Source organism: Oreochromis niloticus, linkage group LG14, assembly GCF_001858045.2.
Source record: "Oreochromis niloticus isolate F11D_XX linkage group LG14, O_niloticus_UMD_NMBU, whole genome shotgun sequence".
NCBI classification, from domain to species: domain Eukaryota; kingdom Metazoa; phylum Chordata; class Actinopteri; order Cichliformes; family Cichlidae; genus Oreochromis; species Oreochromis niloticus.
Window position 1 is genome coordinate 31,542,282 of NC_031979.2, and position 25,810 is coordinate 31,568,091.

The window sequence follows — 25,810 nt, forward strand, 5'->3', positions numbered from 1 at the left end:
AAAGGTACTGATTCAATTATGTGGTTATTTTTGAGGCATGCGTTTTCTGGGTGTTCTCTCTGGTATTTCTGCAATTGGCTTGGTACCCCGCACATGTTGAGCCTGTCTGTCTGAGCAGCTCGCTGGTTTTGGATTCATGTTTTGAACCTGCCCGACATGTCCCATGCAGCTTTTCTGTCTCCAGAAAATTGCCAAACATAATAAGCTTTTCCTTTCGTTTCATTTGATAGTGGATGGCTTTCATAATGCTATACAATAGAATATAATAATCATGCTGATTTCAAATAATAGAAAAATGCTTTATAGTCTAATGCTGTGGCACAACAAATTATGGCCTCAGGTTTGTACTGAACTCATCCTGTTATTCCACAAAGCCATGAGCACTGAATTTTACAAGTGACATCAAGTTCATTCATATATATGACTGCTATAAAATATACCCAGCAAATGTTTTTCCCCCGTCATGAGAACATTTCACAAATAAACCTTGCACCAATTTGTCTTCTTGCATTTATTAGTGGTTCACAAGAAATGGATGTATGACATGGGCTTGCACGAGGAGAGACTGCCTGACAGCTATTGAGCCAACTATTGCATTAGCCAGTATTTCGTGTTAGCAATGAAATTCTAGTTTAAAGCGATGATATATGAACGGAAGATGTTATTAAATGGCTTAATCAAAGAGCTTTGCCATTGCTTTCTTCACCTTTGAACGACAAAAGTGTTCAACACCAGCCAAACCACTACCTGAGAATTATGCCAGTGAGTTGTATCATATTCGATTTGATATTTAGTTTCTTAAATCAGCACGATCAATATTGTATGACTTAAGGAAGGGGTTGCCTGACACGCCTTCTGCCCTCTAGTGAATGATCTGTGCACTACAGGCAGAAACGGAACTGGATGCCATATGCAAAATGGCTGCTGTCAGGTTTGTTTTATTTTGTGTTTGACGTTATCCAGTAATATCTGGACAAAAATTCAAATATATGTTTCTGCTGTAGGGGAGACCGGGGATAGTTGTAACATTTTTGACATTTCTGTCTGTAAATTGGAGCTCTTTTAAGGTAGTGGATTCAAAATTTAATGCAAAGTATTTACATGTCTCTGCTATTAAATAGTGCAGCTATTTTCTCTGCAGCACAATTATCCATTGCATGGTATGGTCTCAAACACAAAGAGTGAAATGTTACAATTAACCCCATAGTCTGGGTTAGTTGTAACATATCCTGGGGTGAAATGTAACACAATGAAATAAGGGTACTGACAAAATGTTAACATCTAATCTTTGTTTATTCAACACATGAATGCACTTAGAGCCATTTATGTAGCTGTGTGTGTGTGACAGAATGCAGAAATCTAGCTTTTGAACATATTCCAACCCCCCTAAAAAGACAAATGATGGAATTTTCTGCAACTGAATATTTCATTAATTTTGGTTGGTCTTCCTTGAGTTTGGCCTCATTGGCTCAGTGGGCATTATAACCTACAACTCTTGCACCAATTTTGAACATAACAATGAAGCTGAAAAAATGGAGTTGTTCACCAGCATCGCAATTCCATTACTTTTTATCATGGCTTACCTTGGTGTGGTTTGCAAAGTGCTGTTTCTTGCACCCATCCTGATTTATTTCCACTACCAGTACTTCCTACTGGTCCATCTCTGACACAGTGGTCTGCATCATATATGTGTGGGAACACAAACAGTGGAGGAATTGTGTTGCCAATGGCATTAACCACATATACAAAGGCGACCAGTGAACCTCTCTCTGCTGATGTCGTTGTCCCAACTTGTTTAATATAAGTTAAAGTAATAGTGTGGTAAGTTGTAACATCTGCATTATTGTTGCAACTAACCCAGACTGTTGCTGTTACAACTGACCCAGACTCTTATAGCCATGAACTAGCTAAGATTACAGCCAACGGCTAAAACATTAGCACTAAAGACCTACACAGAATATATCCCCATAGACATACAAATAACATAATTTAAGTTTGATGAGTTTAACTGCAAAGCAGATAATGCTATTAGAAATTGAAATAAAGTAGAAAAACTTACTTTTTGGCATACAAATTACTTTTTTTCCGTGTTAAATTGTCTGTGTTTGACAAAATGTGCTGATTTTTCACATGTGATAGCAGAACTGAATTGGGCATGCACAGGATGAATCACATCATTTGAAACTTAGCCCTGATTGGAGAAATTGGAAGTGTTACAACTAACCCCAGTCTCCCCTACTGAGGAAACTTAAAATTGTTTAATATTTTATACCTTATTTCATAGCTCATTTGTGCATAAAAATGTGGACAACAAATATATTTCGGTTATTTAATTCCTGTTTATTATGACTGAATTTGAGTGTTGCATTAGTCCCCTAATAAATAGAAATAGAAACGTCATGTGATGCTCCCCCCTATCCTGTTGCATCTATGTTGTATTCCTCATAATATTTTTTAAAGAGAGTGGAAATTGAGATGTTTTTGTGTTTTTTATCTATGAAAATTGCTCTTCAGTTAATTATTTACCTCAAGGCAAAATGAAAAGTTTGTGAAAAGTTCCTGTCGGAGGGGAAAAAGAAGCAAATATTATGTCGTGAATGCAGTAAAGGAGATTTGTTTTGTCGTTTCTGCAGCAAACTGTGCCTTGTTTGATGTGCCAGTCTTTCCAGAGCACATCCACGCCCTCTAGAGAATTCTTGAAGGCCATCTTGTCAAGCCTTGTCAGGTTTGATCAACTGAAAAACAAACAAAACTTGAACCTACGCCGATTTTGTTGTTCTTCTGTGAACAAATTACACAATTAATATAGAAATATCGGCGGATATATATTTTTATTATTTCTAAAAACGAATAATGAGCCTGAATATTTAACATACTCCATTATGACTGGTGAAGTTCAGCGTTTCTGTCCTGAAAATGTGAAACAGTCGAGATCTTTGCTGCTTTTGTTCTCACCCTTGTTTTTGAAGAGAGCGAGCCCGTGGCTTTTAGGAACAATCGCCTCCTGTGGGTTTGAACACCTGTGGCACACAGTATGAGACCTGATCCCATTTAGACCAGCTAAGAGCCTTCCACAACCAAACGTGCTAGTATATGGGGGAGAAGGCTTATTTTTTCCAGTTGAGTCATTTAACATTTAACAGTGACAGATCATCAAGATTTAATGACTTTCTGAATTTTAGTTGAAGAGTCTAAGAAAAGAGCTAAATCAACGTTTGCAGTTGCTCCGTGCTTGTCCATGTGTTACGCTGATTACAGTGATGTTTCAGAGCCAGGAGTCTACAGAATCCAGAGACTCTTCTAACCCCCTTTTTTTAAAGACAAGTTGCAGCCATGGACAATATCACATTTTTATACTGTCTGGTAATGGCCACTATAGGATCAAGAAGATTTTACCTCCTGATGATCTTAGCAGCATTTCCCACTTTCTTGAAAACCTTTGCTTTATGTTGTACACCCCTGAGCCTGGTCATAACTTCCCACTGCAGTTCTTGTTTGGATTGGGAAACAGAAAATCAGGATATAGGTCAAATTTTTCTGCATTGTGCTGAACAATAATTTTGTCTAGAGTCTAAAAAGATTATTTTAGGATAATGTATTAATGGGTATTGATTGTTTGTCTTTTTTCCTTTTTTTTATATCGTGGCTCAGATATAATAGTAATGCACAAAAGATCCAAATGGGGGCTATTGGAGTTAGCGTTATCTTTTTTTTAAGCGAGATCAAGATATTTCTATACTGAAAGCTTAAAGACGTGATTGATATCCATTTGTATTATCTAACTCTTGGCAAGAGAGCAAACCAGTGAATTTGAAGTGGTCCTCAAATGTCACTATCAAATGCTTGAAAAGGAAGGATCCGATGCCTCCTGGGTCAAACTGATTTGCATCTTTGCCTTTAATGTGACTGATATGATTGTAAAATCTTGGTGGAGCCCTCTGGCATGAGCAAGGGAGAGGGGAATATCAATGCGTGTGATGGGACTGTTGTCAGGCCCAGCAGAGAATAACAGAAAATCCGCTCAGTTTTTCATCTTTATGCAGAACGCTGACAGTGACTGGCTCCAACGCAGATCTTTGGGACCCAAAGTGCCACTCGTTTTCTATTGAAGAAAGTAATTAACTACATTCTCCTGGTATCTCATGTCTATTCAATCCTCATTAAACAGCTTGAATGAAAACCATCAGTGCTCAAGCTCCTGATAACCGCAGCTGGGAAACACTGGCCTATAGCAACAAACTGATTTTAATACAGATTCCAGAAGGCCCTGTTTATTAACGTGGTTAAGATAAGAGGTTTGAATAATCCTGAAGAAAGGGACAAACCTTGTATCTAAAAGGGGTGAAAGGCTGTGATAGCAGGTTAACTAAGTATTTCTTTTGAGGCACTTCCCCCTTAGTTTCCAAAAAGAACTGCATTGCTTTAAAATCGCCTAAGACCACCCACTCCCATTTATCAAGGGCAGCTACAATTGGCCCACAGGGTGAGCGGCAGTCAACCATAAATCTAGAAATGTCAGATAAGCCAGTGTATAGAGCACTTCTCTTACCAATTATGTTTTAGAGAGGTTTGCTACATGCAGTAGTTATAGTCAAAGCAAAGGAGGGAGTCTTAAAGCAGCTTGATTTATCAACTGATCTCAAAAACTTCTGCTGCTATTACCAGCAGGACTCCCCAAAAGATGGCTGCTCTTCTTGAAAGCTCTGTGTCCCAGGGTGGTGCAGATCTGTAACTTCTTTTTTTTTTTGCTTCGGCTTAAGATGCCTTTACATTGATAATCCTAAATCGCAGTGTACATTTGTATTATGTATTAACATCCAGACTAAAATAAGAGGCTCGCCGCATGATACCATCAAGCAGCCTCAGCAGGAAACTCAGAGCATGGAGTTTAACAGCTTTGTTTTCCCATTGGAGACTTTTGCAACTTCACATGCAAGCCATAATCATCCAGTGTTGATGCGAGTGTTTGTATGCATTGATGAAAGGAAGGAGGAACAGCAGGGGGAAAATGTCAATGTATGCGCACTGATATAGGGCTAATTTTAAAATTAACACATGACTGCAGGGTGTGTTGTTGTGTCTGATCACCATCAGGGATTCATAGGGAGAAGCTGCTGAAGCTTTTATATGTAAAGAGTGCCATCTGGTGCCTCCAAGGCTCCTTAACAATAAGTTCTCTGGGTGGAGCCATAGTGACACACCTCCGTGCCCGCGCGCTCGGAGTTCTTCCCCGCCGGAATATCCGTTGTAGGCGGAAGATTTTTCATTCCACAACTGACAGAAATGGAGGGTCTGAACTCTTCTTGAACTAGGTAAGACTTCACGAGCAGGCTTTTGCTTATAAATGAATTTATTAGGCTGTGAGAAAACAGCAACATTTTGTTTCTCAGCCTTGACTGTAATAGTTCACAAGGAAGCGGTGCACATGGTGTTAAAGTCAAGGAAGGCTGATGCAACTTCCAGATGGGGGTTTTATCTGGGAGTGGGCTTTACCTTTCCGTTCATACCAGCAGACCTTAAAGTAGTCCAGTGGGTGCAGTTATGTATTGATCCGCCGTTTTAGAGTTCCAAGTGTTTGTGCGACTTTATAAAAGACTCGTCTTTGCATGCGGAGAAACATTGCCTTTTATAGCGCCACATTGCCTTTTACAGGAGTGTCATTTCCAGCAGTGACCTATCTGGTGTGAACCCACACTGGAAGTAGCTCAGACTTGCACATTTCTCTTTGTATTAGCATTTGTTTTAATAGCATGTTTAAAGTTTTGGGGGAAAATGTTGTGATTTCATAAGGTTTAAGTAAACATATGTTGCATTTTGTAATCATAGACTGTGATAGGATAGTAAACCATACCAACCATACCATATGCCAAGTTTCCCTTTAAAGAATTTTTTGTCTTGCTTATTTAAAAACACAATTTAAAAGTATTTGCTGTACTTTATATAGATACTGCAATCCAAATGAAAAACAAACTAACAAGCAAACAGGAGTATTTTAATGAGTGTGTATGTGTGATATCCAATGATATCTGAATTTATCGTTTTTTCTAAGCCAGGACTCAAATTTTCTATACACTTTAGCATTTTTTTTCTTTTTTTAGTGTAAAAGTTATAGTTTAAATGCTGTTTTGGTGTCACTATAAAACACAATATATGAATTCATGAAGTAAAAAAACATAGTGACGGTACAGGATGTCAACAGTGAATCAGTGAAAAGTATGTAAACTGCATTTTAACAAATATAACATTTATGACCTGACTTTAAATCACGGTGTCAACATTGCACTATCTCATAGAATGTGCTGTTGTTGATGACATTTTTTGTGTGAATTGTGCATACCAAATAAGAGTTCACCCAAAGAGCACCTGCATGGACTGCTTTTCTAAACATCACTTTCTGAAGCTGTTTGCATGAACACGAAAATCCAAATCAGTCCTATCAGACATTAAACGATCCTCATCCTGCTGTTTTGCTAGTACAAGTCTGTGTAATGTTTTGTTGAGCCCGTGTGAATGTCTACAGAAATTTAGACATCTTACGCTCTTTATTTACACTCACAATGCAAATGAATTTCATGGTAATTTTGAGGTTTTACTGTTTGAAAACAAAAGTAATTCTGAATGATACAGGTGCCACGATTCCCTTGAGACTGACATTCCCTCATGCAGCAGAGTCAAAGCACCATAGTAAAACAAAAATGGGAAACACAGGAATTTTTGTAAAGTGGGTTCCTATAGAAATGTACACAAGGTCAAAGATGGTTTTGCAGAATTTCACAGGCATCCATTAACCTGAGAAAGTGACAAGTCATTCCACTTTTATTTTGATCTTTAAGCATCACAGGGAAGTATGATTTATTTAGGTCAAGCGTGAGTGGCGTGGGGGTCCTTCATATCAGTGTTTCTCTGTTTTCTTCCACAAGGTCAAGAAAAACCGTACAGCAGTGTTTAAGACCTACTTCAGAGCTTCATTACTTGAAGGTATGAACAGCTCAACACAACTCAAAAAATAGTGCAAACTATTTTTAATGACTGGATGCTGTTGCTTGTTTGTCGTACCTTCAGTGTCACAAGGTCAGATTCTCCTGGAAAGGAAAGTTTGTTTGGCTTGTGTAAGAAAGACGTCTGTGTCATGAACTCGCTCATGTGCCACATCCCCAGTTACACCACAAGGGCAGATGGGCTTTTTGTAGCGCTGCAGAATCTAGTGTCAGGTGTTTAGAGGTCACCTGAATTGGTTCTCATGGTTTGGCTGCTTTCAGATTCATGCAGAAAATTTTGAAATTGAAGATGGTTAACAGCGTTTCTCAAATTCGGGTTAAACAGTGTCACGTTGCGTGTTTGGTTGGATAGTTTGTTTGGTTTTTTTGAAGGGCACAGTTAGGGCTGTTCGATATAACGATATATATCGGAAGACGATATGAAAACGTCTATCGTTTCATATTACGCTATCGTTTGTTTCGTGGTGTTGCAAAATAAACCGTTTATGGCAATATTTTTTCATCGTTTTGATGGTCACTGTAGTAGCTATGTTATTTTCTTAAAGTTTTCTCTTTCTCTTATATTTAAAATAACAACACTATGGAAGAACCAGCGACTGTTTTTATGCGTTGTCGTTAGCAACAACGATGGTAAACCCAGCATGTGGCTCCGCCATCCCCTTGTTTATTTTCCACATAAACCTTTCACAATAAAGCTGAAGTTCCTGTTGAGACTTTTCAAAATAAGAGATTCACAGAATTTACAGAAAATGTAAAACTGTTGTAATATATATTGTTGTCGGGACGATAAATGTCTTATATTGGGATATGAGATTTTAGTCATATCGCACAGCCCTAGGCACAGCTGGGTTTGCAGTAGATTTAAGCCAATGACGAGCCATCCTAATGTTGGACTGGGTGCCAGACAAACATATTTCAAGGCTATAATGCTATCTTTTAAATCAATGTGCACGAAGAGAGTCATTTGAGGTGTTGTTTCTTTAGAAATTGGAATATCAAAAGTCTTTCCCAGTACCTCAAATACTTGATCCAGTTTACCTGTGATTTTTGTTTTTCTTTCTTGTTTTGGTTTTGACCAGAGCTGTAGTTACTTTGTTAGCTCAAAGTTTTCTTTGAGCTCTCACTGTTTTCCTCCTGCCGTCCTCAAACATATCCTAATATCACAGCATTTATAAAAGGCATTTGAAGGAGCAGTGTTTTGCCTACAGCCAAAAAGTGAGAAGCATGTGATTGACTTCTGTTCCAAATATACCCGAGTACCCCTATGTGCCATGGGCAGGTGTTGTGCTCATTGATTGGCTGAGAAGAGGGCAGTGTCCTTTCCTGCCCACCCTCTGTTTTTAGCTCAGTCGCTGCACGCCACATCATGTGAATGCCTCGGAAGCTCTCTGCAGTTTGTCACCTTTTTTATCCCAGGAAAATGACGTTTGTTTTCCTCTAGCAGCTTATAAGGGCAAATTCTTCCATGCCTTACTACTTTTAACATTTTCCACTGATACCAAATGTACTCATTTCCTTTTTAGTTTCAGCCCTGTTTGTTTTGGCAACCGCATTTTGGTGTAATCGCACAGAATTGAAATATCTAGGTGACCAGGTCACCACAACCTAGAAAGGCAACTCAGAAGTGTCAAGGTCAGACAGAGGACTTTCTGACTAGCGGTGGTGGTACCCTAACCTGACATGGCAGATGGTTTATTACACAGATCCATCTGGAATATTGTCCTTGTAAAGTGTTTGGAAAAGCACTAGGACTCTCAAAAAACACTTGGCACATGATTAGATAAAGCATCTGCTTATCACCATCAACTGCAGACTAACTTCAGCTGATCAGATCAACAAACTATGGGAGGGGGAGTGTGCCAGAGATGAAGAGCTAACCACATTCTGGGAAAATTTGAAACCCAAGTAAGGAGTCATTGCAGCTAGATCTGCAGTTAAACAATTCATAACATCTTTGCATGGAAAATGTGCACATTTTAATCACTCACAGGTTCCCACTTTCAAAATAAGAATAAGAATAAATACTTGACCTTTATTTAGCTGCAGATTTATTGAGTACTAGCTCCTTGTGCATACGTTTGGTCTAAACCGGCTTGTTTGGCTATAAACTCATAAAGTAAAGCCTGGATTGTGGATTGTCTTGTGATCATAATCTCCAAATCCAGTTCCTTCTCCAAATAGTCAGTTCTCCACTGTTAATGTGTCTGCTCACCTGTCATAGAGCTATTTTTCTTCTACAGTAATTCCTAACACAAGACAACCCAAGTTTCCTTGAATAAATTGCTGTAAGAGGCTGAAGTAATATAATCGGATCATAATTTCCATAGCCTTGCTGTGTTCTTGAATTGACGAAAACCTGCCGGAGTCTGTTTGTTTAGCCCCTGAGGGATTATATCTGGCATCACAGCTGCTCCTGAGGCCATGTGATGTGTCACTGTTCTATTTGTGAGACAGACACCTGAATGTTTTGTACACTAAGAGGCATCTGTGTCATATGTCAAACCGGTGCTTGTAAACGTCTCCCCCAACTCTGTTCTTCTGAAACTGATTCGGAAACTAAAAGCAGAGCAGCTGAGTTCATCGGTAAAGGTAGAAGTTCCTGCTTTGCACTGTGTTGTAAAAGTGAGTACACGTCAGTATTGTTTGGCAGGTCTATAGCTATCTCTGATGTGATGTTTTAAAAGGGACTTTAACATTGAGCAATCCATTTCCAAGAATTGCCGTAAACGCTGGTCTGACATGATTGGGAGCATCGTGGTTTGACTTAACTGTTTTTAAATACATACAACCGGCAAGTACTGTTGAGACAGTTTCAATTCTGCATTATTTCAGTTATTGGTCATGTTAATTACTTGGCGATTGTGTATTCTGTGTCGTGAACCTCCTATTGCATGTGCAAACGTATTGATAAAAAAGCTCAAATTGATTTGTAATGCTGTTTCCATTGTAAACAGAAGCTTGAAATCTTGATAACATACCAGTAAATGTAGAGAACAGAAAATGTGATCGAAGTCCAATCTACATTCCAGTGCAGACAATACAAATTGATGGATCATACCTTCTCTGTTGAACACAGCATTCATTTATGCTGTGATGTGTAGCTTTGTTAGACATCTTCAGAATGAATGCTGATGCAGTGTCATGAAAATTTGACTTGGTGTGATGTGACTATGCAAATCAAGAAAGCCGGCATGCAGTTAATCCTATGCGATCAAAACTTGTTTTAAGTAGGAATAACCTGAAAAATGTGCTAAGAAGCAAAATCAGTGGGTTAGTAAGTTAGGCTGGAAGAGCCACATTGACACTGTGTGTTTGCGCACGTGTGTGTGTGTGTGTGGGGGGGGGGGGGGGGGTTTGTGTGTGGCTGCATTTTATATTGTGGGCCACATCCAGCCGGACTGGCCAGACCATGTGATAAGTGTGTAAAATTACCAGAAAAATCCTGGTAGTTCATTGCCCTGACTGTCCTTTTAATTATAGAATGTAAAGTTTTCATTAACATGTATACATTTTATTTATTTATTTATGTATTTATTGATTACATTCTGAAATCAATGTAAAAAAACCAAAGCAAACAAAAACATATCTATAGGAGATAGTGGAAAAATCAGTAGGTTTTTATTGTCATTTGATTGTTTATCTATTACTTAATTACTCTATTACTTAATTTGGTGGTACTTAGTTTGATGTTGTATGAATGGAAAAGGTGGGGAGGGGTCTTTAACAATAGGAAAAGCTTTAAAACGTATTAAAATCAATGTAAAAATCTAATTGCTCCTTAACATTTTCCAAATCTGTTCAATGGGCCTGATTGGACAGTTTGCTGGACGGATTCTGGACCCTGGGCTGACACCGCTGTGTAGTGGTAGACATCTTTGGCTAACAAGTGAACAGTGAAAGTCTCCGATTCTGGGAGGAGAAATTGAATCCCCTTAGGGTCGTGTCTGGAAGGGCATCTGTGGTAAAAACTCTGCAAAATCAAACAGAGTTACCTGTAGAGGCAACCCCTTATGAAAAAGGGAGCAGCCAAACAGCTGTTTCTGCTTCTGCTGTTTCTTCTAGCATGCTTTAAGAGCTTTGTAGATTCTATACTTTATATGTACAAACTTACCAAACATACATTAGTACCACTGAATAAATCAGAAAGTTTTAAAGTGCAACCTGGACATTACACTGTCACTGGACTTTTCATACGTTCAGCAATTTGTTTGGTCTTTTTATATGTTATTTATCAGTAAGAATATGCAGTCAGTAACATTAATTTCACTTTCATCTGCTAACAAACTTTAGTGAATTTCATGTCTCCGGTATTAAGCTATGGAAGAGTGTCATTAGCAGGAAAGAGCAAAGAGGCTGAGCCTTCGTACAGATGATGAGTTCAGGTGGAGTGAAAGGAAACGTTTTTCTCACTTTCAAACAGAAGCTCATTGAAACCTTTACTAGGTAAAAGCTGTTAGGTTGCATTAACATCAATTCTCTACACCATCAGAATGTCAGTTTTCTGCCGCAGGAAACATTGCAGCAATGCAATGTTGATATGCTTGCTTTTCCTCATTGCAGCCACCACAACTGCTTTAAAAGCGTACAGACACACCTACTCACTCGTTCACTACCACATTCCACACGTGCTACCACACGTGCAAAAACACTTCAACACACAACAAATTTTCCTCATGTAGAAGATGCAATAATGTCTGAACATTTTTTGTGCCTCTTGCTAATGTAAGAAACCCTTCGAAGAACACAGAGTAAAGGCTGTTTTATTGTGTGCCGTAGTTCAGGTTGTAAGCATACCTTGATGTAACTGTACTTGTGATTATTTATTAATTTATTTTTGCATTTAAAAATGTTTTCTGTAAAAACTTAATTTTAATATGGCGCATAAATACAATTAAACGATTTAGTTCTTTAGGCATTACAATTTCTAAAATTCCTACAATTTAAAAGACCTGTTTTTAATTTTTTTTGTCTTTTTTGTATCTATTTTTGTTCATTAATAAGCAAAAGTATTTGTTACCCAATTAACTGATGGATGACAATACTGATAACTGTAGTCCTACAGTAATGGCAAGAATTATGGGATAGGTTTTTTTTTTTCTTTTTGCAGACAAATAACTTCATAGTTTCTTGTGTTTTGAATATACGTGTTACATTTAAACCAAATGTTTTTTGGATTTAGATAGTCTTCATTTGCTTATTGACAGTTGCGTAGTCTCTTTTCTTCTTTTGTCCTTATTTCTGTTCTGCTTTATCAACAGGTATCTATTGGCAAAATTCTTCAAACTGTAAGCCAGGATGATTCTGTCTTCATTGAAAGGCATTGGGAAGAAACTTCTGAGAGTGAAGGTTGTGGACGGTAGCATAGAGGAGTCCCGCTTGGCTCGATGTCTTAACACGTTTGACCTGGTGGCCCTGGGTGTCGGCAGCACACTCGGTGCTGGAGTCTACGTGCTCGCTGGTGCCGTAGCCCGAGAAAATTCAGGACCCGCCATTGTCATCTCCTTCCTCATCGCTGCCATGGCTTCAGTCTTGGCTGGTCTGTGCTACGCCGAGTTTGGAGCCCGTGTTCCCAAAACTGGCTCGGCTTACCTCTACAGCTATGTTACGGTTGGAGAACTATGGGCATTTATCACCGGCTGGAACCTCATTCTCGCTTATGTCATTGGTGAGACGCTTTAAATAAAGAAGGAGTTCCCTGCTACTCTTGATTTTGTTAAGTTTACATACCGGATACTGTTTGCACAGGAACTTCGAGCGTGGCCAGGGCATGGAGCGCAACCTTTGATGAGCTTATTGGAAGGAAGATTGAGCTGGTTTGCAGACAATACATGACCATGAAAGCCCCGGGAGTCTTGGCAGAATATCCAGACATATTTGCCGTCGTAATCATAATCGTTCTGACAGGTCAGAAATGGATGTATCTCTCTCTTGTTTTGTCTGTTGCTTCAGATTATGTTCTTTAATCTTTCGTGTTTTTACTGCTTGCAGGGCTGCTTGCATTTGGTGTAAAAGAGTCAGCTGTGGTAAACAAAGTGTTCACCTGCATCAATGTACTGGTGCTGGTGTTTGTAGTCATCTCTGGCTTAGTTAAAGGAAACAAAGAAAACTGGAACCTGAACCCCGAAAAGATCCTTAATGCCACCAGAAACTCTACTTCTAAGTGCGTTGAGTAAATATCTTATTCCCAAATGTCTGTATCCCTAATGATACACCAGAGGTTTTTATTAAATGAGTAAATATTTTCTGTCTGTTATTTCTAGTGTGTCCAATTTCATCCCAAATGAGGATGTTCTCGGTACTGGTGGTTTCATGCCCTTCGGTTGGACTGGAGTCCTTTCTGGTGCAGCAACCTGTTTTTATGCCTTCATAGGGTTTGACTGCATTGCCACTACAGGTGAGGGAGAAAACATTAAATTGGTGACTCATAAAGGAGCTATTTTCTCTTAACATGCTGGATCATGTTCCCTCCCCAGGAGAAGAAGTAAAGAATCCACAGAGGGCCATTCCTGTTGGCATTGTGGCCTCTCTCCTCATTTGCTTTGTGGCATACTTTGGTGTATCTGCAGCCCTCACTGTGATGATGCCTTACTACATGCTGGACAAGAGCAGCCCTCTTCCTGTGGCTTTTAAGTATGTGGGCTGGGAGGGAGCCACTTACGCAGTGGCCATTGGCTCTTTATGTGCACTGTCGACTAGGTAAGTGTGTTTCCTGCTGCCTCTCAGCATGAGCATTCATGGAGGACTTGTAATTATTTAGCACGCCTTTTTTTTATGAATGAATAATTCATGTCTTTTACACTTTCTATGATTTTATTATTATTGTCTTTTTTGCTTAGTCTGAGATTAGCTAGATCTGAGATTGAATATGCAAATAAGTGGCAGAAAACATCAAACGTATTGTCTTATGTAGCCGAGTTGCAGAATGAATATTGATGTTAATGAAATGGATTTGCACAAGTTTGATTTATTGAAAGATGCCCTGCGGTGTTTTCCTGTAACAAAAATATTTTGTATACATAGTTTTATTCACTAAAATGCATTGTGTATATTCTTGATGTCTTACGTGTTAAAACAAGCCTGCAGTGGGACGTGGTTGGGCTGTATTTTTGATAAGCTATGCCACCTGCAGATTAACTGAGTAGTGCATCTGTGTCGAAGCAAAGTCCCACACAATAAAATATTATTACATCAAGCTAATAGCAGGTAGCTCCACAGGGTATCTTTAATTCAGCTTCGAATACTTTTAAGAAAATTTTAATCTCAAGAATAATCTCCTAGAAATATTGTGATGTATTGTGGATTTTTGCTTATGTCTTAATTATATATTGTTTTATGGGTTTAAAAAAAATAACATTTACTAACTGTTTTTATCCGTACTAATTGGCATGCTCGTCCTTAGGTAGTAGTTTGGCTATTATTAAAGAGCAGCATGTTTGCTAATCTGCTAAACTTGACACAGAAATGAACGCCTGATATAAAAGTGTAGGGAGCCTGAAGTTTAGTGCCAATGACACCTTTGGGATAAACTGCATTAGTAACAATGACCAAACGTCACACCCCACATGACTGAAACTGAATGAGAATGCGAGTAAATCTCTGCTCAGCTTGGTCAGCAATCACGTAGACCTACAGTTTGAATGCATTTACATTATATCCACTCACTTTTTTTGTTTTATGTTTTAATCTTTTGAAACTTGTTATTCTTTTTGTGTGGATTGACTTGCATGGCATGCTTTTCTTTTTCTCCTGTGTACTAGTTTACTAGGCTCCATGTTCCCAATGCCCAGAGTGATCTGGGCCATGGCAGAAGATGGCCTGCTCTTCAAATGCTTGGCTAAAGTCAGCGCACGAACCAAAACCCCTCTAATAGCAACAATAACATCAGGTCTTGCGGCAGGTGAGGTCACAAACTAAACTAAACTGGCTGGGGTTACTTTGTTCTGATCCTAGACGACTCTTGGTACACATGGCCTTAAACACACTAACTCAACTTTAAAAGTTTGTAAATTTACCAGTACAATGCATGACCGCAGCAACTTGCTGTCAGGGTGTTGAGCTGAAAATGATGGTGGACTTGTGTGACACCACGCTGCACACACATTCTTTCAAGTTATAAATCTGTGCCTCCTCCTCCTCCTTCCTTTTATCCTTGGCTTAGTCTCCTTGGCTCCATGTTTCCACTCCCACGCATTATCTTTGCTATGGCCCGTGATGGTCTGCTCTTCTCCTTTCTGGCGCGTGTCAGCGCGAGGAAGACTCCTATCATCTCCACCTTTGTGGCAGGGCTTTTGTCTGGTAGGTAGCTGAGATGAAGCCAAAGGCAACAGTGCCCCCTTATGGAAGGAGGATGGTGGCAAGTCATTCAAGCTTCTAAATAAATTAAGCTGAAAAAAATATAATGTCTGCATTGCTTGTATGCAATTAATGTTCTTTATGGCTTTTGTAACCTTCATATGGTTCACCTGTGTCTCCTGCAGCGGTGATGGCATTCCTCTTTGACTTGAAGGACCTGGTTGACCTCATGTCCATTGGGACTTTGCTGGCTTATACTCTGGTGGCAGCTTGTGTGCTGGTCCTCAGGTAACCCTCATCACTTAGATTATTTATTCAGCCTTAAGTGTTTTATTTTCAATTTTAATACTGCATACTGGACACTCTGGTCTGACCCGATTTCCAACAATGATATCAACCAAGTAGTGTTCAAACACAGACTAGTCTATGATGTCTGGTGAGGATAAATGTAGAAATGGACATAATGAAGGTTAGAAAAGGTAAAAATAAAAACATTAAGAGGCCATTTAATTATCACAAAGGCAATTTAACTTAGGCATATTTAAACACTCTGGTTATGAAGCCTCAACCACTGTGAATCCGTTTTACCTGCTTCGGTGCAAATATAAGTGAAGGCACGTACGATGGAAAGGAAAAACGAAGACACCCCCCAAAAAGGGAACGGTTTTGCACATGGTGATTATAGAGTATTGCTGTCTCGTTATCACTCGTGATTGATTGATTGTACTCTAGTTTTGCCAGTTTTTATGTCAGAAAGAGTTCATGAAGGTGGCATGAGGTAAGGGCATCTTCTAGCGGGGCCTGTGCTCACAGACTAGTATCGTGCTCGTATGAATACAGGATGACACGACCTCCTGCCACTGCCACAGAGTCTCTAAAAGCTCAGTAGGAAGCACACATGGAAGTAGCCTCTGGGGGCCAGAGCTCTGGCAGGGCTCTGGCCCTGTTCTTCCTAACACAAAGAGCGACAGCCTGGTCGTGCTCTTCTTGTGTAGCAGGCCGTCTCCTGGTATCTCTTCCACATACTTGAGACTCTGCTGGGAGACACAGGAATAGGAGGAGCTGTGCAGCCTGAATGGGTCACAGGTACCGTCAGTGTCAGTTGGAATAATAATAAGAAGAAGAATGCACATTATTTGTACATCTTTGATTTAATGGTTTTTAGGTTATAATAATGAGTTAATGATATTTAATGATGAGATTCTATTGTGTGTTGCAACACGAGCCTTTCTGTTCCGTGTTTTTGTGACCCGGCCAGTTGTGCTTGCAGTCTCTTTGAAACTGTTGGCCCTCTCAACAGTTACAGAGAGGTGAAAAGTGAAACCAGCAGCTAGATGGCACAGTGCAGTCTCAACAGATTTGAGTTTCTTTAATAGTGCTTTTCTGCTCTGCTTTGATGTAGAGAGTAGAGAAGAGCAGGAAAAACAGCTGTCGGCTTATCAGAATGGTGTCTTATCCTAGCATAATGAATTTTTAAATGAGCTAATAATTATAGCTCTGTTGTATGCAAACGTTTGAGTTGTGGGAACAGTGGGATAGGGAGTCTGCCAGTATCATTCTTCTAATTTTCTTTTTTTGTCTTGTGAAGGTACCAGCCTTTACAGCCCAGTGCAGCCTATGAGATGGCCAATACCCAGGATGAGCCTGAAATTACATATAGTGATGGGAGCGTTGATATTTTATCACAACCTGATGATCGCTTTACTTTCAAAAAACTTATTAACCCTCCAAACACTGAGCCGTCATCTCTCTCTGGACTCATCGTCAACATCTGCACCAGTATACTTGGTGAGACATACAAAACTGGATGAAATTCCCAGAATTATTCATCTGATTACCGATCCAGCACATCATCTGGTGTCATCTCTTGTTTATTTTTTATTTTTTTTCCCCCACTAGGTGTTTTGGTGTGTGTCTTCAGTGTTGTAGCTTCTCAGGGAGGGTATGCATACTGGTCTCTGACTGCCCTCGGTGTTATAGTGGTTGTCTGCCTGATTCTAATCATTATTATATGGAGACAGCCACAGAGCAAAACCAACCTTGCCTTCAAAGTGAGTGTGTGTCCTTTTACCAAAGGCTTTTTTCATGCTATCTCATACCCATATAGCAGCGTGAGCTTGTCACTTTTAGAAATTAATAGTCAATAACACCCCGATCCTCTTTCAAAGTAACTTCCTCCATGTAAAATGCTGAAAAGTCAATATGCTCTTGTTTCAATAAAGAGTTAAATATGAGATATAATATACTAATCTACTATATAACATGTGATGTGATACTAGGGACAGAAAATGCCAGTTTAGATTTTGTTGTAAGCAGATATCGAGAAAAAAGCATTAGAGCTTATTGGGTAATTCCACAATAAGTCTTATTTTCTCACTCAGGAAAAAAATGTGACAGTTTTGAATTAAAAGTGCTGCACAATTTTTCAATCGAGCACTAAAAAATAAAACTTAATTTTGTCCAAAATTGTCAGGGATTCTCCTACATTCAAGATTGTTTTGCAGTTTGTGGAATTTGTTTTAAATGCAAAGCTTTAGCCAGTCTTATACCCAATAAATACTCTATCCACAGGTCCCATTGGTGCCACTGGTGCCGATCATTAGCATGTTTGTGAACGTGTACCTGATGATGCAGCTCGACAAAGGAACGTGGTTGCGTTTTGCCATCTGGATGACCATAGGTACTTTAGACCAGCAGTAACAATTTACATCTCTGCTGTAATTTTATTTTTTAACAACTTATTGTTATTATTGTCCATTAATTCATGTTTCTGAATGTGAATTGTAGGTTTTACCATCTACTTTGGCTATGGTATACGCAACAGTGCAGAGGCGGCGTTAGCCAAGTGTGACAATTACGAAGATAGCTGCACAATAAAGGAAGAGGCCATGCCAACAGAGAAGGAAGCCTTCTTACACAATACACAAAACTCCACCCGAGAAGATGAAGATGGTTTCTGAGGAGATGGGAGGGTTTTTTAAAACATTTATTTAAATAGTGGTACAGGAAAGAAGGCACAAGTATGTTTCACGGAGCGGTAAGGACAACATAACAAACAAAACAGCCCTTACCTATTGTGAAAACGCCAATCAACTAACAAAATTAGACAAATGAAAAGTTACAAACCTACAATTCGCTAACAACTCAAAGAAAAACAGGGAAAAAAATGTTAAAATTGCATTTGCAGCTGTCCTCTACAAGTTTTCTGTGTCGAGGTTGGCACAGAACAATGTCACAAAGGACCTATCAACACAAGATTATCAATTAAATTGAGCTAACATAAAATCTAACCTAAACATAACGTATTATCATGCAGTCATGACAATGAGCTTTAAAATCCAAAACTTCCAAAGACCTTGAGTCCCTGCAGACCATGCAAGTGCTCAGTCGTCAGCCAACGACAAGAAAGGTGAAAACACGAGGAGCCGGTAAGAAGAAAGAGTCCAGAGACCAGAAGCTGGTACAGTATATTCTTTGCCCTGTTTTTTTTCCAAAAAGAATGTAACATCTATGCTGTGAAATAGCCTTTAAGTTTTCTAAAAGATTAGCTGCAAGTTCAGGAAACACATGGAGACCTAGCCAATTCTACTACTAGCCAAAAATGGTGACTACTTGATGATTGTAAAAAGCCTAATGAGATTTAATGGCTAATTAGCCAAGTATTTTTAATTGAAGCAGTATGAAATTATGTGAAAAAAAGATTTGTCTTTTTTTTTTTATTGTTATGTGCTTGGAAAGGATCAGTTTCACAAAACATAACAGAATCTATTGATTCAAAATGCTTTTGTTTTTACAAAAATATTATCCAACCATAAAAGCATCTTCATAAACTTCATTTTGGGGTTTTAAAAGTATATTAGAATGACCGCACATCAGATTTTCCATGAATGATATCACATATAAAGTTCAGAATGTGTTACTGCTCACCTAGCTTCAAAGTGCTCGATATTTGTAGATGTTGACTATGTACAAAAAAGACGAGACTAAGACACTTTGACGAAGGTGAGAATTTTAATGTACCATCAGTGCCTTTTGTGAGAAAGCTGTTAGTTGAGAAATCCCTTAGTTGTAAATTTACCTTTAAGATGCAGTTTGGGGGGTTTAAGCGGTGTTTCTGTTACTGAAAACAATACAAGTCACAGGTCTTTGGATGTCTTGTACATTGAATGTATAACTCATAGAAACTCAACATGGTGCTAACAGTAGCATTCTCAGTGCATCCATGTGTTTGCAGGTCTTCCTGATTGATGGTACCAACTGCTAATTTTACCAGAGTACCAATGCTATCTCTGGGAATTTGTACTTTTTACACAAAGAAAAAAAGCTGCTTATTTTAATTGAGTTTATATTTTAAAGTGCCTATTCCCCAAATGAATTTTTAAAGATAGGATATTCCTCTATCACGATTTGCCTTTGTGAAATACTTTATATATAAAACAAAATGTTTAAACGAAGATTTTAAAAATCATATATTTATAACTACATGAAACCCAAGTGGATCCTTTTAACTTTATAATTCACACATACCTGATAGGTTGAAATACAATCAGTTTGTGATTATTGCACACCTGTAGTTTACATGGTGATATAACACTTCTTTTGTTCACTTTTATTTTGAAATGCCAAAACCTACACTGTATGTTTAGAAACACAAAAATGGTGTAGGTCAAGCAGTAGAGTGTGTGTATGTATGTGTGTGTGTGTGTGTGTGTGTGCAGATCTATGGCGCAGCTAAAACTGAAGTACAACACAGTTTGTATGTCAGCAAAGGTCTGGAAATGCAACTACGTGAAAAATCTCTTCACTCAGTCCGTTTTCAAACGCTAATATATATTCAGCAGTAAATAGGTGATGGCAATGACACTGTGAGACAATTTATTTCAGCTTATGGTCCTTTTGAGGGAATCTAAGTCCGTTGGATTTAACTTGATCATGCGTCAGAATAATTTCTGTAGTTTTTTAATAGTTCCTATAGATTGTTTTTTGCTGGAGTGGTATAGCAATTTTTAAACCCTCACCTTGTAAATAAATGTTTGTGCTCCAGAATGTAACAGGCGTTGTTTACCTGGCTGTTTCTAAATCGGTAAGATATCAGCACATGTTATTTTGAAACGATGCATTATTGTTAAAATGTTTTCTGCATTTTAACGCCATCTTTGTAAATACATTTCTTTTGATCATACTTGAGTTACTGACTGTATGTAATGTTTATGGGAGTGCTGTACTTGCTGTGGTTACATGTCAAAAGGTCACATCATGCTTCATCTGTGCTTTGCATGCTGCATAAATGCATTTTATAGTGTTGATATGTGATAATGTTCAGTGTACTGTGGGGGGAAGGCACACTGTTCACTATATGTTGTTGTCATATTGGTTATGGTTTGTATAGTTCTCGATGTAAATAAATAATCCTGAAAGCTAAAGCTGACTTTGATTTATTTCACATAAACACCTCCCGCTGTATAGATGGCTTAGAGAATTGATAATAATTCATTAGTGTAGTTTCTTCTGCTGTTACCTCTACTACTTCAAGTAATCAGAAAAATTGGAACCAAACAGAGATCAAATAAAAATACTGTATTGAGACAAAGCAAGCTCCTTTGAAGTAAAATGTAAAATGATCTCTGCTCTCATCTGTCCAGATTCCTTTAATTTATTCTGCAGACAAACTGATTTTAGTGTTTAACACTGTAATTAATTCATAAGACTACCACCAAATGTAAAATGCTATAGTTACCCTAAACTAACAGTATGTTTCTGTAATGTTTAATCCAGTAATATGAGTAAACTGTGTAATCGAAATTATCTTTTTAATGTTTGAATATAATTACTGTTGATATTTGTGAATGTTTTAAAATCAACTTATTTTTGAAATAAATAAAGCACATGATTTTTTATTTTTTATTTTTTATTTTTTTGATTGAGGACAGATTAGTCATTTGAGTTTGTTTGTATGGTTCACCTAATAATCTAATAAATCTGTTAAGCACTATATTAGTGTGTTGCTCTATTCTTTGAGCTGCTCTCTTTAGAGGCCTCCACACATCTGCCGCCTCCTCTCCACCCTATCCCCCGAACCCTCCTCTGGACGAACCCTCTGCATGTCCTCCTTCATGGGACATTGCCTTCTTTTCGTGTAGCAGCTCCCATGTCAACATCCTTTGTTCAGTTTATCCACTATCCCTCTCCTGCACATGCCTAAACCATTTTGACTTTTGCCTTCTAACTTTGTCTCCAAACTGCTCAACCTGAGCTGTCCCTCTGATATATTTATTTCTGAAATTGCACTTCATGGTCACTCTCAGTGAAAATCTCCCATCTGCCACCTCCGTCTCCACCCCGTCTTTGTGTCAGTGCCACCTTCTCCAAGCCAAACATCACGGCGGGACTCATCACCTTGTAAACCTTCCCTTTCACTCGTGCAGATATCCTGTGATCGTCTCCTGCACTCACTCTTAATCTTCTCATGTGCACTCACTGTTGCTTTGGATGATTGACCCCAGCTTTTTAAAATCCTCCATCTCCACTTCCTTTACTCCTTACATCTTCACCTTCCCATCTGCCTCGCTCTCATTCACGCATGTACTGCGTGTCGCTCTGTAGTGGGGAAAATGCCCTGTCTTCACCTGCAGGGGGCGACCTGAGCCCATTTTGTTCAATCGCCTCTCGTCTCCTCTCCTCCCTGTTTTCCAGCGATGATGCAGACTGTACCCTCTTCATCTCGGCTTAAACTGGATGTCTCAATCATTCTTCATCAGCTCTTCGCTGACGTGCTCTTCTCCAGATTCACCTGAATTAAACCGGTAAGAAATTTCATTTCACAAGGGGAACAGAAGGCGTTTGCTGTCTTCCTCTCAATCTCCGATCAGCGGCAGTGATAACTGCATTTATTGACCCTGCTGCATCTACTCGAGACTGCGGATGATCCTGTTGTGTTTCTAATAAGGTTGTTTTCAAGTCATTTCCTAATCGTTTCCAGGAGTGCAGATTCTAATATAGCGTTTGCACACCAAGCTATGAAAAGGTAACCTCAGTACAATTGCTCTCACCTCAAAATGTGTATGTGGAGTCACACCATGTTTTATTTATTGTGTCACCCACGTCTTATGTTTTATGTCTTTTCTAAAACCAGCAAAGACGGTCCTTCCTCTTTCTGTGTATTTTTCCCTTTGAACAAAAATAGTTTCCTAGTGTGAGGAACAAGGTACCCAGAGCAGCATGAATGTACATTAGTAATAGTGAAGTGACAGATTTCTGTTGGTGTGGCTTGAGTGGTGACATTTATTGAAAAGGCCCGAGTTGTACTGGATTATGTAAGCTGTGACCATGAAATCCTGAGGGCCAGTGGGCAGCATGCATAGCCAGTAAGGCCTCGATGGTCTTACCTTAAGCCCAGAGATTTTATAAACTGAACAGAAAAGGTGTTGTTACTACATATTTGTTCATTCATTTAAGAAGCATTTGAATTTGCTTTAGAATAATATAATTTTGTGTGTTTTTGATGCCTGTGAAGCATTCATTTGTAGTTCTTCAAGGCAAAGCAAATCTTATATGAGCTTTAGGTGCTTGCACAAAGAAGTCAGGGGCACTGAAGCATTAAATTGAGAGGGAGACTGCTGCCTCCATTTTCACTCATCTTCAATTTTTCATGAGAGTTCTAGATTAAGCATCAAGTGAGGCTTGGTAAACAAATGAAGGCCCACATCTGTGAGGACCGGCAAGCAGCTGCATGACACAGCTGACACAAAACAGAAGCTGACACAGCTTCTATTTCACAGAGCAAAACAAGCTGTGCGGGCACATCATCACATAAGTACTCCTGCGAGGCTTGGATGCACAGATTTCCTTAGTGGCCTCGGCAAAGGTGTTGCCTGAATATGAGCAGGCAGGTGGCAGGGCAGCCAGCTGAATGATGGGAGATGGGGGAAGCATTTTAGTGGTACAACTATAAATTTCCCTGTTCTCTCTTGTACTGTTATGATGTCACTTGAACTTTGCAGTAGCATAAAAAAGCACACTGACAGCCCGAGTGTTGCATAGTACTAGAAGTGATAACAGTAAACGGGGTAGGAAGGAAGTGGCAAATGTCCTTCAAACCCAGAGAAACTTGTGAAGAGAATGAAGCTGAATGAGAAACATAAAGAAGAAAGTTAGTTCATGTATGAAATCAGAGGATTTTACAGTATGTCTCTTGTAACTGGATCTAATCATTTTCAAATGACCTGAACAAAGCAAACTTGAGCTCTAAACGATTCCGGTGTTTCTTGTAAATCCAACCATTCCTTTTACTTTTACTTACCAAAGTCAGGTCACAGTTGCAGCACACACTTGTCTCTCCATTTCCTTTTCTTTCTGGGGGATCCTGCATAAGCCTCACCAATCAGTTTGTCCATTTCCAGCTCCAGTTTGCCATCATTTGTTAACAACATCCTGAAATACCTCAATAATTCACTTGGGGCAGCAGCATTCGGTTGTAAACAAACTTGGTGTGCTGAAGGTCATGACATGGTGTAGTCGACAGAAGTATGTCATCTACAAAGATAGAGACACATTACTGTTGTTCCCATTCCCAACTCCCTCCTCACACTGGCTGCATTTTCAGTGCTGGTCCATAAATATCACAAACAGGAATGAAGACAAGAAGGAAACTTGGCAGCATCTAACCCTTACTAAAACGATGTTAGGCCTTGTGTTTTGAATACAGTCACAGCTCTTGCTAAAAGAACTGGATGGCTCATAGATACAAACCTGCACTGCTACAAAAGACAACACAAGGGTTTCCAAACACATTTAAGACCTTCTCTAACTCTATACAAGCATTTGTAAACTTCAACGTAAAATGAAGAATTGAAAGTCTAACTCTGTAGCCTTCCTGAACTTCCTAAATTTTTTGCTTTAGCAAATGCCAAAGCAACAGCCTGTCTGCTCTCCCAATATCTGTCTCTGTTTTTAATGCACCCCTGGGTCAGGTTATCCTGAAAGGCCTCCTTCTTCCACATGATGCCCTCCTTTTGTATTTGTGTCTTAACAGCAAGTTCTTAGGTTGTTGAACCTTTAACCACGAGGCCTTGAACAAGGCCTACCCAGATTTAATGTCCCTAGCCTGCCTTGGGATGCATCAGAGTTTGGGACCCCACAGACCTGAGATTTACCAGGTGTTAGTAAATGGTAAATGGCCTGTATTTGTATAGCGCTCTACTAGTCCCTAAGCGCTTTACACATTCATTCATCCACCCATTCACACACTGGTGATAGCAAGCTACATTGTAGCCACAGCCGCCCTGGGGCGCACTGACAGAGGCGAGGCTGCCGGACACTGGCCCCACCGGGCCCTCTGACCACCACCAGTAGGCAACGGGTGAAGTGTCTTGCCCAAGGACACAACGACCAAGACTGTCGGAGCCGGGAACCTTCCGATTACAAGACGAACTGCCAACTCTTAAGCCACGATCGCCCCGTGGTGTTCTTTGCTGAGAAGCCTGCTCTTCTCCTCACCTGCACGTTTGATAATGAAGTTGATCATCATATCCTGAGCTCAAGGTTTCTCTTGTGCCAAGTACACTTATCAACCAAACAAACATGGTATTTGTTATGGCCAGTCTATGCCCAGCAAACACCCCTTTTGTCAGGATCAGTCTCACTTTTCCTCCCACCACTTACGTGTTTCTCCATTATTGTCCACATGAGCACTGTACAACAGCTTGTGGGACGGCAGTTGCAATATAGGTGACTGTCTTGTTCCCCAAGCAGAATCCAGAAACGGGTCTCTAAGCTCGGTAGCAGGTAAAGGTAATGTGCAGTTGACCCCAAACCCATACCTGGTAGTGGCCCACTGGGTAACACTTAAATGTGTTTTTTGTGGGCTGGTAAACTCCACTCGCAGTTCTAGCTAGAGGATGAAGGCCCATTTCTCCTTTCCTTTTTATAAATGCCATTTATGATTCTTTAAATCTAAAATTTCCATTTACACAAGTTCTCACTCCCAACATAACTTTGATCTATGATATTTTCACTACTTTCTAGATCAAATATTAACAAATGCAGTTATATAAAACTCAACAAATGCACCATATCCATCATGTCACTGCTGTGCAGATAACTGTACCATAGTGTCCATGCTGAGGTCTGCACTTAACCGATTTAGAGCTGGAAATCAATTTAAGGAAGACAGCAGGGATGGTGGCGGCAGCAGAAACAGTTGTGTTAGCAGATTGGGTTGCAGCCTTTCTCTTAAAAACCATATTTTATAGCACTTGTCTGGAAACATCCTACAAGGAAAAACATTTGTTATTAGCACCAGTGTTTTGTCTACCTGCACTGAGAGATTTTGTATCTCACTGTGGTTTAACAGTAATCGCTGCAGTAGATGCAGGTGTGCTGTCTCTGTTGTGCAGAGCATGTGCTGAAGCAGCATTTAGTGCAGTGTTTTAGCTTATGTTGTAGACCCCCTCTGCGTTTCTTGTCAAGTTTACAAAAGTTGACTTGTTCTAAGCATACATCAAACTCTAATAACAGGCAAC

At 39.4% G+C, this 25,810-nt stretch overlaps 2 protein-coding genes across 8 annotated transcripts in view; both read left to right on the plus strand.

Annotated features, from left to right (window-relative positions):
- Positions 1-912: 912 nt before the first annotated feature.
- Positions 913-20,713, plus strand: LOC100695940 (high affinity cationic amino acid transporter 1). 5 transcript variants are annotated; one of them, XM_019345227.1, is made up of 13 exons: positions 913-931; positions 6,921-6,978; positions 12,257-12,663; positions 12,744-12,902; positions 12,987-13,158; positions 13,259-13,392; positions 13,472-13,694; positions 14,756-14,895; positions 15,476-15,578; positions 16,879-17,078; positions 17,190-17,341; positions 17,862-17,970; positions 18,078-20,713. In XM_019345227.1, exons 3-13 carry the CDS (start codon positions 12,294-12,296, stop codon positions 18,248-18,250), a joined length of 1,935 nt encoding a protein of 644 aa, XP_019200772.1. In that variant the 5' UTR covers positions 913-931; positions 6,921-6,978; positions 12,257-12,293; the 3' UTR covers positions 18,251-20,713. The 5 variants fall into 5 exon arrangements, with proteins under 5 accessions (XP_019200772.1, XP_005455104.1, XP_005455107.1 ...); XM_005455047.4 differs by lacking the exon at positions 913-931 and adding an exon at positions 5,166-5,312; XM_005455050.4 differs by lacking the exons at positions 913-931; positions 14,756-14,895 and adding exons at positions 5,166-5,312; positions 15,157-15,293.
- A 1,214-nt stretch (positions 20,714-21,927) lies between these two features.
- mtus2b (microtubule associated tumor suppressor candidate 2b) overlaps positions 21,928-25,810 on the plus strand; it is a 28,160-nt gene continuing 24,277 nt past the window's right edge. For 2 of the 3 annotated variants that reach the window (XM_005455051.3, XM_019345246.2), the window contains exon 1: positions 21,928-22,093. The gene's annotated coding sequence lies outside the window, so the exon portion shown is untranslated. The remainder of the gene's footprint in view (positions 22,094-25,810) is intronic. The other variant, XM_005455052.3, reaches the window with a different exon arrangement.